The 16,551-nt window shown below is 38.1% G+C and overlaps 1 protein-coding gene across 22 annotated transcripts in view; it reads left to right on the top strand.

The window, feature by feature from the left end:
- The window catches only part of sipa1l1 (signal-induced proliferation-associated 1 like 1), a 392,549-nt gene that overhangs the window by 260,890 nt on the left and 115,108 nt on the right, over positions 1–16,551 (top strand). For all 22 annotated transcript variants that reach the window (XM_059954480.1, XM_059954471.1, XM_059954439.1 and 19 more), the window contains 3 exons: positions 3,164–3,294; positions 13,994–14,182; positions 16,331–16,505. In XM_059954480.1, coding sequence (XP_059810463.1) covers positions 3,164–3,294; positions 13,994–14,182; positions 16,331–16,505 — 495 coding nt within the window. The remainder of the gene's footprint in view (positions 1–3,163; positions 3,295–13,993; positions 14,183–16,330; positions 16,506–16,551) is intronic.

The raw sequence follows: 16,551 nt of genomic DNA, 5'->3' as shown, positions 1-16,551 counted from the left end.
TGAACTTTAAAAACACTTGATCAACTTAAAACCCAATAGAAGTAATGTAAGATTTTTGAATCTCTTCTGCACCCTACTCCCTGAGTTGTTGACTGAATGAAGCTGCTGAATCTTTGCCAGATCTTCTGTGCTTCAGGCTCAGAGGGCATATCACCCAGGAGGAGTTGGACCATCAGAACACTGTTGGTGTGACAGCAGTAAGAACTTCTCGTGAAGTTCAGGGCTGTTGAGATCCATATGAGTGGTTTTCAGTAGGGGTTTGTCAGTCTGCTGCTTCTTGCAGAACAGTTGTGCAACACAACTATTGTTATCCTTGCACTTCACCAGATGGATCTCTTTTGCTTGCAAGTTTGGAATAATTTGATTTCCTCCTGAGTGAAGCTGTACCAACAGCAACTTGGCAGATCACCTTCCCTTCAGCAGTCTATACAGCACATGAGAGTTCAAAATCCAAATATTGAAGTTGTTGGAAAATGAAAAATGCTGAAAACACTCAGCCAAGTGTTTCAGGCAACGCCAAGATGAAAACACACTTGGAGTTACTGGTCCTTTGTCAAGTCTGGAAGTGATAGAGAAAGAAATATTTTGAGTTGCAGAGGAAGTGGAGGGAGAGACGGCATGAAAAGGAGATCTGAGATGTGTAGGCAGCCAAGTGACATAGAAAGCCTGAAACCAGCTGAAAAAGAATGGAGGATCCTAAGAATACAAAAATAGCCACAGTGAAAGAGGATATGTATAATCAATCTCCTTATTTGGAATTCATTTTGTGGATCTTACATTTAGCAAAGTAAATCCTTTAAATTACTCAGTTGTTGAATTTTACATAGGAATAATACCAAACTGTTCCATAGTGGGGGCCAATCAATCGGAATCCAAACTGTCTTTATGCATTCCATAGCGGAATGTTGAAGAGTGTGATTGAAAATTTCTTCCTGAAGTACCAAGCCAGCTATGTAATGCACACGGCTAACTGTGCCCTGACCAGGTATTCAGCTTAGCATTACCGTGGGCTGTATTTTGTGGAGCACTATATGATAAGTTGAAATTTCTTTTAGATTGATGCTTGTACAGATGTAATTTCTTTTTCAGTCAACTGGAAGAAAATGCTGTACTTCAAATCTTGCAAGAAAGTGTGCTGTCATTATAGATAATTGTAGTAACAGCCTTGGGCAAATCATCTAAGTGAAGAGTTCTTAAAATAATATATCATCTAACAGATACAATTACTGAGATTAACCTTTCAGACCTTACGTCAAAAAGATGCTCTATTTTAGATCTCTTCCCTTAGTCTCGAGCTTCTTCCCATGGCTGACATTATGCAGAGGAGAAATCAATATCTTCAACTTAAAAGTACAGCATACCTAAGCGGCAGTTGTGCTCAGAGGGAAAAAATGTGCTAAATTTACCTATTTCACATACCGGTACTCTCTCCATAACATCTTATTATGAGGTTAGTCCTCTTTGTGTAACCAATGCTTCAATTTGTCAAGGCTGGGCAATAGTTGCAAACCTGTGATTTCTTACCACAAATCGTTGAAAAAGGGTTTGATTTTAACTTTCCTCCACTGCCAGAAAGGGCATCAAATTTGAATAAGCAGAATTTCCCTGCCGATGCTGTTTAAAAGTGCAGTACAACCAGTCCCATTCCTTTGTTCTTCCTTTAGCCTTGCAAATGCCTCTTTTTGGGCTCTGGGGATGTTTGGCATATGGGGAAGATGGAGAATGGTGATTTGCTTCAAGAGCCGAATATTTCAGAAAGGTAATCAGATGTCAAGAAATGTATTAGTTTGGGCCTTATGTTAGTTAGGCCCTTCTTTGTACCAAACTCTCTGACAAGATATTTGGTTATACTACTTAATCTTTTGGCCAGGTTTTCATTTTCCTTGCCTTGTATATCTGCAAAACATCTTGTGATATTTTACATGTGTATATGTAATTTTCATTACAGTATTTGCAAATTTTAGCTTTCAATACTAGCTTTTCTTCTGTGCTCCGGAGAGAAATAAATCAGTTTTCTGTATGCTTAATCTGTGGATTCTGGCCGTTGAGATTAGCTAATAAGAAATTACTTCACTCAGACTGCACTAGGAAATGAAATGCTGGATGGAGTCTGCTGCTGTGGAAGCTGCAACAGTTACATTCCAAATTTCAGTTATGGGCATTAAAGCAGAAAAGCACTCTTGTTATGGTGATGGTTCTGAGTTTGACTGGGATTTCCCAGTCTTAGGCAAAGTGAAATGATTGTGAGGTGAATTTAAGTCAAAAACACTTCTATCTGTCTTTCTCTCATCATGTTATCATCTTCCTCTTCTATTCTAAAGGAAAGACCATTAACAATTTCACTTAGTCCACTTCCAACCAACTTTCTTCAGGATAAATGGTGAAACCTGCAGGGAAATGTAATCATTAGTGGTATGTGCATTGATGAAAATTGTTTTCAAGTTGGGGCCTTGGTCTGTGGATGGAAAGCTGGGAAGAAATGCTAGTTTGAATGAGCTGCTATACAAATGATTTAAAATGCAGTAGATCACTTCTGCCTCCTTGTGATGGTAAGTCTATGACTATGCTTCATAGTCAAGGTAAATGTATTATCAGAGTACGTACGTACATGTTACCATATGCTACTTTGAGATTCATTTTGTTGCAGGCATTCACAGGAAAATAAATAGAATTTATGTAAACCTACATGTAAAGACTGACAAACAACAAATGTGCAAATACTAAAGAATTATACAGAGAACATAAGTTGTGGAGTCTTTGGAAGTTAAGACTGTTGATTGTGTGATCAGTTCAAAATTGTGGTGAGTGAAGTTATCAATGCTGGTTCAGAGGCCTGGTATTATAGGGTATAACTTTTCTTGAAGCTGGTATTGTGTAGCCTTCTGACCAATGGTAGGAACAAGACAAGAGCATGGCCTCCAATAAGAATGGACACAGTCGTCAAAATAATAGCTAATAGTCACAATTTAAAGTTTTGCCACTGATTTATGACCAGATGGTAAATGTTACTGTACTGTTAAATGATTGTGCTGTGCACCAAGAATGACTCTCCTCAAGTGACAATTGCAGTTATGTGGTACTGGAATTTTGCTAGTGCTAATTTTATATCTGGATTTCTGCACAAGTAATAGATGAAATTTTTAACTGACTGATGTTTCTACAGAACACTCAAACTACTTTGGGGTGGATGAAAATTTGGGTCCTGTGGCAGTAAGCATTAGACGGGAAAAACTGGAGGACAGTAAAGAGCATGGACCTCAGTACAACTATCGAATCATCCTGAGAACAAGTGAGGTGAGAGAAATGTATCTGTCTATTTCCAATTGAAGTGAAAGTTCTGTTGCATATATTTGCAGTTGTTTACCGTGGATGTTAAACAATCAAGTTTTTCAAAAAAAGTTAAGTTTGTATTCTCAAATTTCAAGCAATAGAGCAGATGATGGAAATCAGAAACAGGAAAGAAAAAGCAGAATTAAGTACCAACCTCCAAGAGTTCTCCCAAATTCCAGTAGCATGTGCATAATATTCTTGAAGTTTGCAGATTTTTGATGTTAAGCTATCATTTCACCATGACCCGGTTGTCTTGAAGAAAATCTTGTGCAAAGGAGCTGTGGCAACTACTTTGTCATATAAGAGCAACCAATATTCCTTTCAGAAATAGAAAACAAGTAAGTATCGATGACAGATCTTTTGCTTGAAGGAAGAGGTGTTGACAGGAATTTGCTGCAAATTCCTTGCTAATTGTGCAAATAGTACTGGTAGAATTTTAACGGCATTTTAAGGCGGTGTATAACCCCATGGCTAAAAGACGGCACTTGAAGCAATGTAGCTTCAAACAGAGGCGCTACCTGGGGGATATGGGAATTATCAGAAGAATTGTGCCCTGAATGGCCAATTTTGTTTCACCTGTATGTATCACATATTGAAATTGTTGCATGAAGTTTTAGCCAGCAACCTCACTGAGACAGGTGTGATGTCAATTATGTGAAGCTGACACTGAAGTGATTTTGGCATGCTGCAACCAACTTGCTGTTCCAGTCCACGGTATTCACTTGGAGCCCAATTCCATTGAACTGCTAACAGATTCTACATTATGCAGTCATTTGCTTTCTTTCACTTATAATTACAAAGAAAACACTGAAACAAAAGAAGACTGAGTCAAGACAATAAATGTACCAATGACTCCTTTTCTACCATGAGAACTTAGATAGCAATTTAGCTAAAGAACACCATGTTACCCATTCTAAAAGGCCTTACTGTTGCGAAAAAGTGAGATCTCATCAATTATTGCCATCTTGAATTATGTGAAAAGAGGCCAAAAATAAAATCAAAATTCTCTATTGGTTCAGTGTTGATGACATTTGGCAGAACTTTTCAGGCTCAATCCACTTACACCAAAATAGGCAATTGTGATTGAAAACCATTTCTGATTTATTTCCATTAAACTAATAACATTTTTTACTTGGAAAGTAATTTTTCTGCAGCTAGTAATTTATTGTCCACATACAAGCTGTATTTTTACTGCTCCTGGGACTTTTTATGAGAATTTGCAGTTTTTTGGTTAGCAAATTGCCTTGCCTATAGTGAATGTGAAAAATTGTGCATGTATTCCACTGTGATAAATTGCTGCTCCTGTTTATAAATTGCTCTTGCTGCGAAGATTATTTCCAGTCTTACATATAAAAGTCATGAACAATAACCATCTTGCATGGTGTGAAAAATTGTGATGTAATTGAAAAGTGTTGAAACTTGAGTTATCTGAAGTTGTCAATTTTTTACTAAAATATTTCCTGATTATTTTTAAAACATGAGTATTTAATAGCACATTCAAGGTCTTGCGTCTGCTTTTAATTGCTGTCATGGATGCAGTTAGAACAGATGAGACAAATGTATCCTTCAGCACACCACTGAACACGCCTGAGCAGCAGTACTAATTTCTTATGATTAAATGTGTGCCAGACTCATCATTTGGCTGTCCTCTTCCTACCTGCAAACAGGCAGAGACAAAACTCCAGTGGTAAGGACAACAGCAAAGAGGTGGTCGCAGGAGGCTGCGGAGCAGCTATGTGGTTGCTTTGTGCCAATGGACTGGGTCCTGTTTGAGAACTCATCAGAGGATCTGAATGAATATACCATGGTTATCACAGACTTTATAAACGTGGTTATAGACAAATGTGTCCTCACAACAATTTGTCTACCATCACAATAAGTCCACGGCGTATGCCATTTCATTGGCTCTTCACTCAACTCTGTAGCTTCTGGATGCTCTTCATTGACTGCAGCTTGGCATTGAATACTACCATACCCTCAAAACTAATCAATAAGCTCCAGGAGCTTCAATACCTCCTTGTGCAACTGGATTCTCAATTTCCTCACTTGCAGAGCTAAGTCATTTTGGATTGGCAACAACATCTCTACCACAGTCTTCATTACCACAGGTGCCACAGAAGGCTGTGAGCTTTTTCCCATGCTGTACTCACATTATACTTATGAATCTGAGGCTAAACGTAACTCCAGTGCCATATTTAAGTTTGCTGATGACACCTGTATCATAAACCTTATCATAGGTGATCTTAATCAGCATATAGGAGGGAGAATAAAAATCTGGCTGGAGTGGTACTACAACAGCAACTTCTCACTTAAATGTCAGCAAGATCAAGGAGCTGATTATTGACTTCAGGAGGAGAAAACTGAAGGTCTCATGGCCAGTCCTCATCAGGGGATCAGAGGTGGAGATGGTCAGCAACTTTAAATTCCTCTGAGTTATCATTTCAGAGGATCTGTCCAGGGCCCAGTGTGTAAGTACAATTATGAAGAAAGCACGGTGGCGCCTTTACTTAGGAGTTTGCAACAATTTCAGACAGACAGATAGACAAACTTTATTGATCCAGAGGGAAATTGGGTTTCATTACAGCTGCACCAAGAATAGTGTAGAAATATAGCAATATAAAAACCATAAATAATTAAATAATAATAAGTTAATCATGCCAAGTGGAAATAACTCCAGGACCAGCCTATTGGCCAGAGTGTCTGACACTCTGAGGGAGGAGTTGTGAAGTTTGATGGCCACAGGTAGGAATGACTTCCTATGCCGCTCAGTGTTACATCTCGGTAGAATGAGTCTCTGGCTGAATGTACTCCTGTGCCTAACCAGTACATTATGGAGTGGATGGGAGACATTGTCCAAGATGGCATGCAACTTGGACAGCATCCTCTTTTCAGACACTACCGTCAGAGTCCAGTTCCACCCCCACAACATCACTGGCCTTACGAATGAGTTTGTTGATTTTGTTGGTGTCTGTTACCCCAAGCCTGCTGCCCCAGCACACAACAGCAAACATGATAGTACTGGCCACCACAGACTCGTAGAACATCCTCAGCATCATCTGGCAGATGTTAAAGGATCTCAGTCTCCTCAGGAAATAAGAGATGGCTCTGCCTCTCCTTGTAGACAGCCTCAGTGTTCTTTGACCAGTCCAGTTTATTGTCAATTCGTATCCCCAGGTATTTGTAATCCTCCACCATGTCCACACTGACCCCTTGGATGGAAACAGGGGTCACCGGTACCTTAGCCCTCCTCAGGTCCACCACCAGCTGCTTAGTCTTTTTCACATTAAGCTGCAGATGATTCTGCTTGCACCATGTGACGAAGTTTCCCACCGTAGCTCTGTACTCGGCCTCATTTCCCTTGCTGATGCATCCAACTATGGCAGAGTCATCAGAAAACTTCTGAAGATGGCAAGAATTTGTCATAACATCTAAAAATTTGATAGACTTTTAAAAGTTTGACAAACTTCTACAGATCTGCATTGGAGAGTATATTGATTAGGTGTATTACAGTCGAAACACCAATGCCCTTGAACAGAAAATCCTACAGAGAGTAGTGGATATGACCCAGTCCATCATGACCAAGCCCTCACCACCACTGAACACATCTACACAGCGCTGTTGCCGGAAAGCAGCATCCATCATCAAGGACCCCACCATCCAAGGCATTCTGTCTTCTAGCCACTGCCATCAGGAAGAAGATACAGGAGGCTCAGGACTCACACCACCAGGTTCAGGAACAGTTATTGCACCTCAACCATCAGGCTCTTGAACCAAAGGGGATAATTTCTCTTGCCCCATCACTGAACTGTTCCCACAACTTATGGATTAATTTTCAAAGACTCATCATCTCAGCTTTTCAATATGTATTTATTTACTGCTTATTTATTTACTATTATTTTTCCTTTTTCTATTTGCACAGTTTGTTGTCTTTTGCCCATTGGCAGTTTGTCTGTCTTCTGAGCGAGTCTTCATTGATTCTATTGTATTTCTTGTATTTACAGTGAATGCCCACAAGAAAATAAATCTGACGGTTGTATATGGTGACATGTATGCACTTTGATTAAAAAAAAGATTACTTTGTACTTGAGCTTTGAAAAGATTTGTTCAGTACAGTAAAAAACAAAGATTTTTTTTGGTTTTGAGAAAAATGAAAACATGCCCATGTCTGATATGAAAACTGACATGTTTAGTGGAGTTTTTGAGGGGGTCCTACAATATCTTTGCTAATTATACCCTTAGAATTGATGTCTTCACCACTCAATTTTGAATCTAATGAGATATTTGTGGTTTATATCACCATTGAAATGTGAAACCCTCATGTTGATTGCCTTTGTCCATGCTTATAAGTGAAGGCCAACTTGGATTTCAGTAAATTATATTGCATTAATCTGATTGTAGTCTAAGCACTAAGCATCAAGTTTTAAACAGTGTTTTGCTTGTTTTAAATCCAGCGTGATAGAATTGATGAACATATCATTGGTTGTAATGAGGAGAATGTGAAGTAATACAGTAGTGCAGTACCTTCAGGCACCAATGCTGAATATCGCAGTGATGATTTTTAGATTCTCAACCAAAGACTTGATGACTGTTTTCTTATAATTACTCATACCTTTCAGCTGCATGCCAGAAACACTGACTACCAGAAGGATGTCACCTTCAGCCTACATTTCATTCACAAGTAAATGTATTAGATCAGAGATTCCCAACAGGGGCAGTAAGGGGCATAAGGGAAACGGAAGTCATCCAGGGTGTGTTCAAGATTCTTGGGGGTGTGGTAAGTGGCACCCTAACTTGAGGCATGAAACCTGGCTGACCACATCAACTCACTGCTGTTGTCAACTTCCAATAGGCATTTCCAGTTTATGTTAATGTTTGATTTTAATTTTGCCCTGCTAATGATGGATAAATATGTATAGCACAATCTCTATGAGTCTTATGGCAGTGAAGCCTTGAATTCTAATCCTGCGAAGAAACAGAAACTACAGAAAGTGCATCAATACAATGTTAGGTATTCGGAGTACAGCTTTATTCCATTCCTGTCAGATCAGCAATGCCCCATGTGTCTTATTTGTAACACTGTACTGTCTAATGAAGCTATGAAACTATCAGGATTGCAGGAACACTTCCATAAAAGCCACCTGAAATGGTGTTACTCAGTTCTAGAAGATGAAAGAAGCATTTGAAAACCTTTGGGCACTCATCATTTGCCAAGAAAGCTATAAATGACTTTGTTAGTGGTCTCATTGCTTCTTATAACATTTCCAAAATGATAGCAAAGTGTGGAAAATCTCATACAATTAATAATAGATTAATAATGCTTGCTGTATCAGAAGTGCTCACCACTGTTCTCAAAATGGATGCCAGTATTTTTAAATCAATTGCTCTGAGTAATAACTCTGTCGCTTGTCACATTGACGAAATGAGTGAAGACTGAGTATCAACTAAGCACAGAATTACAAAAAGGAGAATTTGGGATACAGCTGGTTGAGTCAACTTACAAAACCTCAAGGCATTGCTAATGGCATATGTACCATTTATCAAAATGGAAAAGTTTTTATGAAGAAATTCTTTTGTAAAAAGTTAAAAATAAATATTAATGGAGAATTAATCTATGATGAGTTGAAAATGTGTATTGAAGATAAAAATATTCTGAATAGGAACATGATTTTTTTGTGCAACAGATGGAGCATCATATCTGACAGGTCACCATGCTGGTTTAGTGGCATTTATGAAAGGAGAAATTCCATTGTGTAATTCATCGTCAACATCTCACAGCCAAAAACTTCAGCCAGTGGCATTTTTCAGGCTTGACTCTTGTAATATCTGCTATCAACAAAATTAAAGCTCATCCATTAAATAGCAGAATATTTTGCCAGTTAACAATGAAACATTTGAACATTTGTTTCTTCACACTGAAGTAAGTTGGCTGTCAAAAGGCTGCTGTTTAAAACGCTTCTTTGATCTTTTTGACATGGTGGTTGAATTTTTGTTCAAAGTGGACAAGAACTTGGGAAATAAGATTAAATTTCTACATGGAAATGTGGCATACCTAGCTGATCTGTATGACAAAATGAGCATTCTAAATATGAAACTGCAAGGTGAGGACTTCAATTTAATCTAGTCAAAGAGTGCAGTGTCCACTATTACAGGAAAATTGGAAATATATAAGCAAAACATTGGGAGAATAAAACTGGGTCCTGCTGAAGGGTTCCAGCCAGAAACATCGACTATACTCTTTTCCTAGATCCTGCCTGGCCTGCTGAGTTCCTCTGGCATTTTGTGTGTGTTGCTCAGATTTCCAGCATCTGCAGATTTTCTCTTGTTTGTGATTGGGAGAAGAATGTTCTCACAGCTTACCTGCATGGAAAATATGGCACTCTCTTTCACACACAGTGATTTGCAAGAGTATTGCTTACACCTGCAGTCACTGAAGAAGGATTTTCAGAATCGATTGAAAGGTTTGAACAATCTGGAAATTACGGACTGGGTTATTAACCCATTTCTTTGCAAGATGGAAGAACAGGAAGAGAGCTTGTAAAAAAATTATCAAAATGCAGAATGATGAAGAAGCAAGAATGTTTTTCAAAAATGTCAGCTTTAGTGATACTGTAGCTACATTGTCATATGAAGTTTCCAAGTCTTTGGAGAAGAGCTAAACTACTTATCATTGCATTTCCATCCTCCTACTTTGTTGAAAGAGGCTTGAGTACAGTGAAACCCGAACTCAAAAACAGAAACCGCTTGAACGTTGTTACACATGGGGACCTGGGGCTTTTGCTGTCACAATTTGAACTTGATATTTCAACTCTTGCTAAAATCCATCAAGTTCAAGGATCACATCAACATTGAAGCTGCATATAGCATACAGCTGCTGTGTAAGCTAAGTTTAAAGACAAATAAAAATTTGAAGCAGAATCATTTTTCTCATGTTAGCATATGGTAGACATAGTTTTACTCAACAGGGGTGCTGGCAAGTACACTGTGCCTAAGAGGGGTGTTGCAAGTATGAAGTTGCTTTAGGGGGGCATTGTGCTTAAAAAAACAAGTTTGGCAAACACTGGTTTAGATGAAGCCCAATTTCTCAAATCACAATCAGCTTTAGACTGTACTTGATCAGGAAGTTGCAAGAGCATTAGTAGCTTCACAGCCCATTTCTCTAATGAAAAATAATGCATTTCATGGTTATAGTACATTTTAGAAACTGTGAAGTTGGCATTGGATGTAGATTTTTGAATAGTGAATTTTAATTGTAGTTTTCTTTTAAAAAAAACAATAAATCTTCAGAAAACCATACAATTGCTTTCAAGTGAACTGATGCAACAAATCTAGAGCATAAGTTATTCCTTAATAGCTGAGCCAACATTTATCTTCCAGTGTGGGTTCCTACATAGTTCAGAATACAATAGAAAGCTTTTTTGGACTGTTTATTGGAAATAATCTTGCACAATAAAAAAATGCATAGGGAAAGACAGCTCCCATTTCAGCTTTGCTATTCAAATGTTTAACCTTCAGAGTCCTGATGAAGGGTCTTGCATGAAGCATCAACTGTTTATTAATTTCCATAGATGTTGCCTGATCTACGGGGTTCCTCCAGCATTTAGTATGTGTTTCTCTCGATTTCAGCATCTGCAGATTTCCAGCAGATTCTTTTGTGATTTCAGTCTGGCAAACTCTTGTTGCCTCCTCGCAAGTATAGTTCCTATAGATTGATCATACCTGTGCACTGTATTCTAAATCTTAGGGGCTTTTCTAATAGTAGTAGGGCTTTATTAATTTAGTTTTCAAATCCTTTTGCAATAAAAAGCAATATATTTACCATCTTCATCGTTTACTTCCATTTCCATATTTTGTGCCAAAAACAATGACCTTATATTTTTCAATTTCATCTTCCGTCTGCTATGTCTTTGCCCATGCTGTTAGTTTCTCAGTGTACTCATAATCCACATTGTCACACAGATTTTGTATCATCAATTGCTTTAATTTATTACATTTCATCCTCTCATCTTAGCCATTGTTCTAGACTGTAATGAACTTGGGCTTCTGCAACTCTCCTTGCACATCCTATTAATCTCAGCCCTAGTTCAAAAGAATCTACTTGTTCCCATTTAACAATCCACATCAGTAGGTCATCCCCAATCCCGAGTGCTCTAATTTTGTTTTATAACCTCTTGAATGACATCTTATTGAAGACCATCACAGCAGTTCCCAACCTGGGGTCCATGGTTAATGGTAGAGTTCCATGACATACAAAAGGTTGAGAACCCCTGTTCTAGAAGTTCAAATCCATATTAATTATTTTTATTTGTTCCTACTATATATTTTCCTATTTTTAGTCATTACACACCTTTAATAGTCAAAGATAGCTTACTAAAAGTTCAGTCCACGTTCTTCATGAAATCAAAGCCTGCATGATTCTCTGACGTCAGTATCTGCCCTTTCAAATTCTAATTCTTTAAGCATTTTACCGTGCACTTATACTATATTTGTTTTCCATTTCCATTTTCCACCGTTCTTCTTCCCCGATCCCAGGCTCTCTCTTGAAAATGGCTATCCTTGTTCTTTTCCCACACGCTCTCTTGGGGGGGAGAAAAAGATGTTAAGAAGACAAATCCTATTAGCTAATTTAATAAGGCTAACTTGTAAAGTTAAAATGTATTTTAATTTTAAGCAGCAAAAATGAAATGCTCTATTATATAATGCAATTAATGAAACATTACATTTTGAGAAAATCTGCAGAAAATAAAATATCCAACAGCATAACTGTATTAATAAAATAAAGTATAGTCTTAAGCCAGAGTATTACATTAGTTAAGAGAGGCCATGCAACACCTTAACCCTGTGTCAACTTTCAATAAAGTTACAGCTGATGTGATGATAATCTCAGCTCCATTTTCCTGCCTGTCCTCCCATAATCTGATCGATTGTCCGTAGCTTCAATATATTCAAGGACTGAACGTCCTACAGTTTAAAGCAAGATCCAGCAATTTTCAGTTGTTCAAGAAGAAAATTCCCTCGTATCTCCATGTTAAGTTGGCAATACCTTATTCCGAAACTGTAAAGTCCCCTATAAATCTTTACATGTTTCAGTAAAGCTACCACTCATTCTTTTCAACTCCATTAAACAGAGACTGTTACTCCTCACAAAACAAAGCCTTCAGCATACCAGTTGACCTTCTCTTAACTGTCTTAAGTTGAACTGAAGTCTAACCCTCATTAAGTGCCCAGAGCTACAGTACTGTGCAAAAGTCAAAAGGTGCATATATATATATATATCTAGGGTGTCTAAGACTTTTCCACAGTACTGTTCCCACCAAAAAAAGATACATATCATGACATGAATGATTATAAACTGATTCTGATATGGTGGACTGAAAATCGAAGGAGGCAGAGAGAAGGGAGTCATGGTTAGGAAAAGGGGAGGGAGCAGGAAGCACCAGAGAGACCTTCAGGAGTGGTGAAGGGTCTTGGCCAGAAACATCGTCTGTTTACTCTTTTCATAGATGCTGCCTGGCCTGTTGAGTTCCTACAGCATTTTGTGTGTGTTGATCAATAAACCAGTTGTTTGAATCAAATTACCTTGCCTGGTATCTTAGGGTTGAGGTTGTCTGCACCCACAGCAGCCCACATCCCTGGCATTCTTTATTACCACCTGCCCCACACCCTTCCTGTAGCACTCCACCTTTGCCATTCTTGATATCCTTTGCTCCTGCCAGATTTGCGATCTCACTCTCTCCATTCCAACTTAACAAATACAGTATTGTGCAAAAGTGTTAGGCACCATAGCTATATATACATGTACCCAAGACTTCTGCACAGTATGCTGTACTCTAGGTGTGATCAAAGTAGTTAGAAACAGAGCTACTGGATACTAAACTTCCCCATATTTTACATCTTACTTTTAAAATATTTGCATGATGAATTCCCATTGGTGCTGTAGAACCTGGGACCTAAAAAATCTCAGACTGAAATTGTTGGGTGCTGGCATTATCCAATAGAATTCTGGCCTGAAATAGATCTGTAATTTTACCTGATTATGCAGTATCTTTACCAACTCTATGACATTGAAAATTCTGCATGTACAATTTCTAGCAAAACATTATGTTGAGTTCATCATTTAGATTCATATCAATTAATAGAAATCCTAAAAGCATTTCATTAATTTTGAGATAGGACAGCAAATATCCTTTTGTTTTATCTACTTTGTTTGCTTTATATCCACAGTCTCAATTCATCTCAACTATTCTTGAGAGAGTTTGATTCCAATTTGGAGGCCAATAATGTCTATGAAAGGAAAGTTTAAAAACCTTCCATACATGCATTCAAGATCATTAAATCATTTTTCATAGCTAAAGCATGGTTTCTTATCTGGCTCATGATGCCTCTTTCAGTCTTTTCATGATGGTTTGCCTCTAAATGATGGTAACTTGTAACTTTATGTTCATGTATGGATATTTATAACAAGACATTTGGAAATAATCTGAAGTGGGAACCCTGGTTGATTTTCCTATTTTCACTGCTGTGGTATAGTGTTCATTGAGTTTGCCCAGCAAAACATAGACTGAAAATTGAACACAAAACTTGAGCCAATGTAACTCTCTGAGTAAATAATCGAAGGCACAGGGGTTGACAGCAATATAAAATCTCGTTTGATGTTGTTTTCCAGCTGACTACTTTACGAGGTTCTGTGTTGGAAGATGCAGTTCCTTCGACAGCCAAGCATGGCACAGCTAGAGGTATACCTATGAAAGAAGTACTTGAATTTGCTGTACCAGAACTCAGTGTTAATTGTCTGAGACTGGGCCTGAATACCCCAAAAGTTACAGACCAGCTCATGAAATTGGATGAGCAAGGAGTGAGTATTTTTCATTTAATCTTGCTTTCTATAAAATGTTTATTTTTGTATTTTTCACAAGGAAGGTTGGATGGTTTAGTTCAGTTGCTGCCTTGCCGCAGGGAGCTTCAATGAAAAAACATACCTAGGATATGACACTCTTGGATTTTAATGAGATGAGTGAGGTATCATCTTTTTGAGTGTAAAATTTGTTTAAAAGTTATAAATTGTCACCGCTAATTAAAAAAAAACCTAATTAAGTTAATTTAATTGTAACAATTTACAATCTGCATGTTATTCATTCCTCATGGATGTGGTTATGGACTGCAAATGATCTCATGAGGTCAGTTATATTTTCCAGTTTGATGCAGTTAGTTCTCTAATTTCACTCAATCAATCACACTTCTGAAATGTTTACTGGAGTTTTGGACCACTCATTTCCACCATGGGTTGAGATCACTTACTAAAATTTAGGACAACTTGTGCAATGAGTGAATAGGAACCCTGTGCCTATGCCACTGATCTATTTTGTTCTGCTTTTTCAGTCAAAATAAGATCACTATAGTCGTTAAAGTCAATACAGTAAAAATGGAGGCCATTTGGCCCATTTATTTTGTGCCAACTCTTTGTAGAGTCCTCTGGAAGTTCCATCCCATTGCATCTTCCAAATTCCACTCCATTTATTTTACTATCAATTACCAAGCCAAAAATTCCATTTTGAAAGCCATACTTGAATCCAAAGATATTGGATCAAGCTTGTTGTTTCCTTTATGAATTGTGGCAAATCTGAAATGTCTCAGATCTATAACTGTTAGTATAATAGTTGCATAGAAGCTGGTAGCTTTTTATTGGTATTTGGCTTTGTTCTGTAACTTCTGGTTGTTTACCCATCATTGAAGTTCCTAAGGAAGTTTATGGTGTTCTTAACAATTTCAATCACAATCTATTTCTTTGTCGTGAGTGTTTGGTGCAGATTGGCGCTCTTATGGCATAACTTGTCATCTGGAGTAGTGAGCCCAGGATGGCACAGAGGTGCAGCTGGTAGTGTTGCTGCCTCACAATGCCAATGAGTTGGGTTCAGTCCTCCCTGCATATTCTCCCTGTGCCCACCTAGGTTTCTTCCTACATCCCAAGCAATGTGGGTTGGTAGGTTAATTGGCCACTGTGAATTACCCCCAACGATATGGCTGAGTAGTAGAATCTGGAGGGAGTTGATAGGCATGTGCGCAGTGTAAATTTGGATTAGATTATAATGGGTGCGTGATGATCAGCATGGATTTACCAGGCCAAAGTGCCTGTTTCAACACTATGTAGCTTAAAGAAATGTCACAGAATTCGACTGGTGACTTGTATATACGATCTCCCTCTCCTGGAAATCTTGATGCTGACGTTGTGTTCCTGATGCGTTTTATTTTCCTGCAACCATCTTGAAGTTAAAAATTGTAAAAGTAAAAAGACTTCCCACCAGATTTAATTGCTCTTTAGTACCGAGTCCTGAAAAAAAATCAAATTACAACCCTGAAGCTTAGGCAAAGCTTTCACACAAGCTTCTAAATTTATCCCGTTGTCTGTATCGGTGTAGTTCGATTGCTTTCATTTTTTTTCTCTGATTAAAAGTGACTGTTATGACAATAGGGAAAATGTTTTCATCATCAGGCCTATTTTTTTTTAAACTTACGTAATATAACCTGCTAAAGCTGAGGCTCCAGAATTAAAGAAAATGCTTGGCCTATCCTCGTATGTATTAAAAGAAAATAAATGCTCTGAGACTGTTGTGCATTTATAGAAATGAAATTGATTCATTTAAAAAAAAAGATTGTAAAATTATCAAAAAAAATCATCTGGTTAATTATATCATTCAGGATGGGAAATTTCACTCCTTTCCTGACCTTGGCCTTCAGATGATTCCAGTCCTGCTGTCCCAGAAACTCCGCATCAGACAAACAGATCCACTAGAGTTGGCGCTGCCTGTTTCTCTGGACAAGTCAAGTTTGTTTTCAAATAAGTGATTATTCCATGTTAGAAATCATTGCTAAAGATACCATCTGAGAGACCATTGTAATACCATTTGTTTGATGCCTACTGTGGCCAGTGGATTGATGCTTCATTATTCATTTAGACAGTCAATGCAATATGATGAAATTAATAACCTATTTTCTAATTCAACAGCTGAGTTTCCAGCACAAAGTGGGGGTAATGTACTGTAAAGCCGGACAGAGCACAGAGGAGGAGATGTACAACAATGAAGTGGCTGGTCCTGCATTTGAAGAGTTTCTCCAATTGCTGGGAGAAAAAGTGCGTCTCAAGGGCTTCGGCAAGTACCGAGCACAGCTGGACACCAAAAGTAAGGACTTTGGAAGTGTGCCCAAATATGGGCTCAAAGGGCTGTA

The sequence above is a fragment of the Hypanus sabinus genome, chromosome 2, assembly GCF_030144855.1.
Source record: "Hypanus sabinus isolate sHypSab1 chromosome 2, sHypSab1.hap1, whole genome shotgun sequence".
Taxonomy (NCBI): Eukaryota; Metazoa; Chordata; class Chondrichthyes; order Myliobatiformes; family Dasyatidae; genus Hypanus; species Hypanus sabinus.
This window is presented reverse-complemented; position numbering and strand designations above follow the sequence as displayed.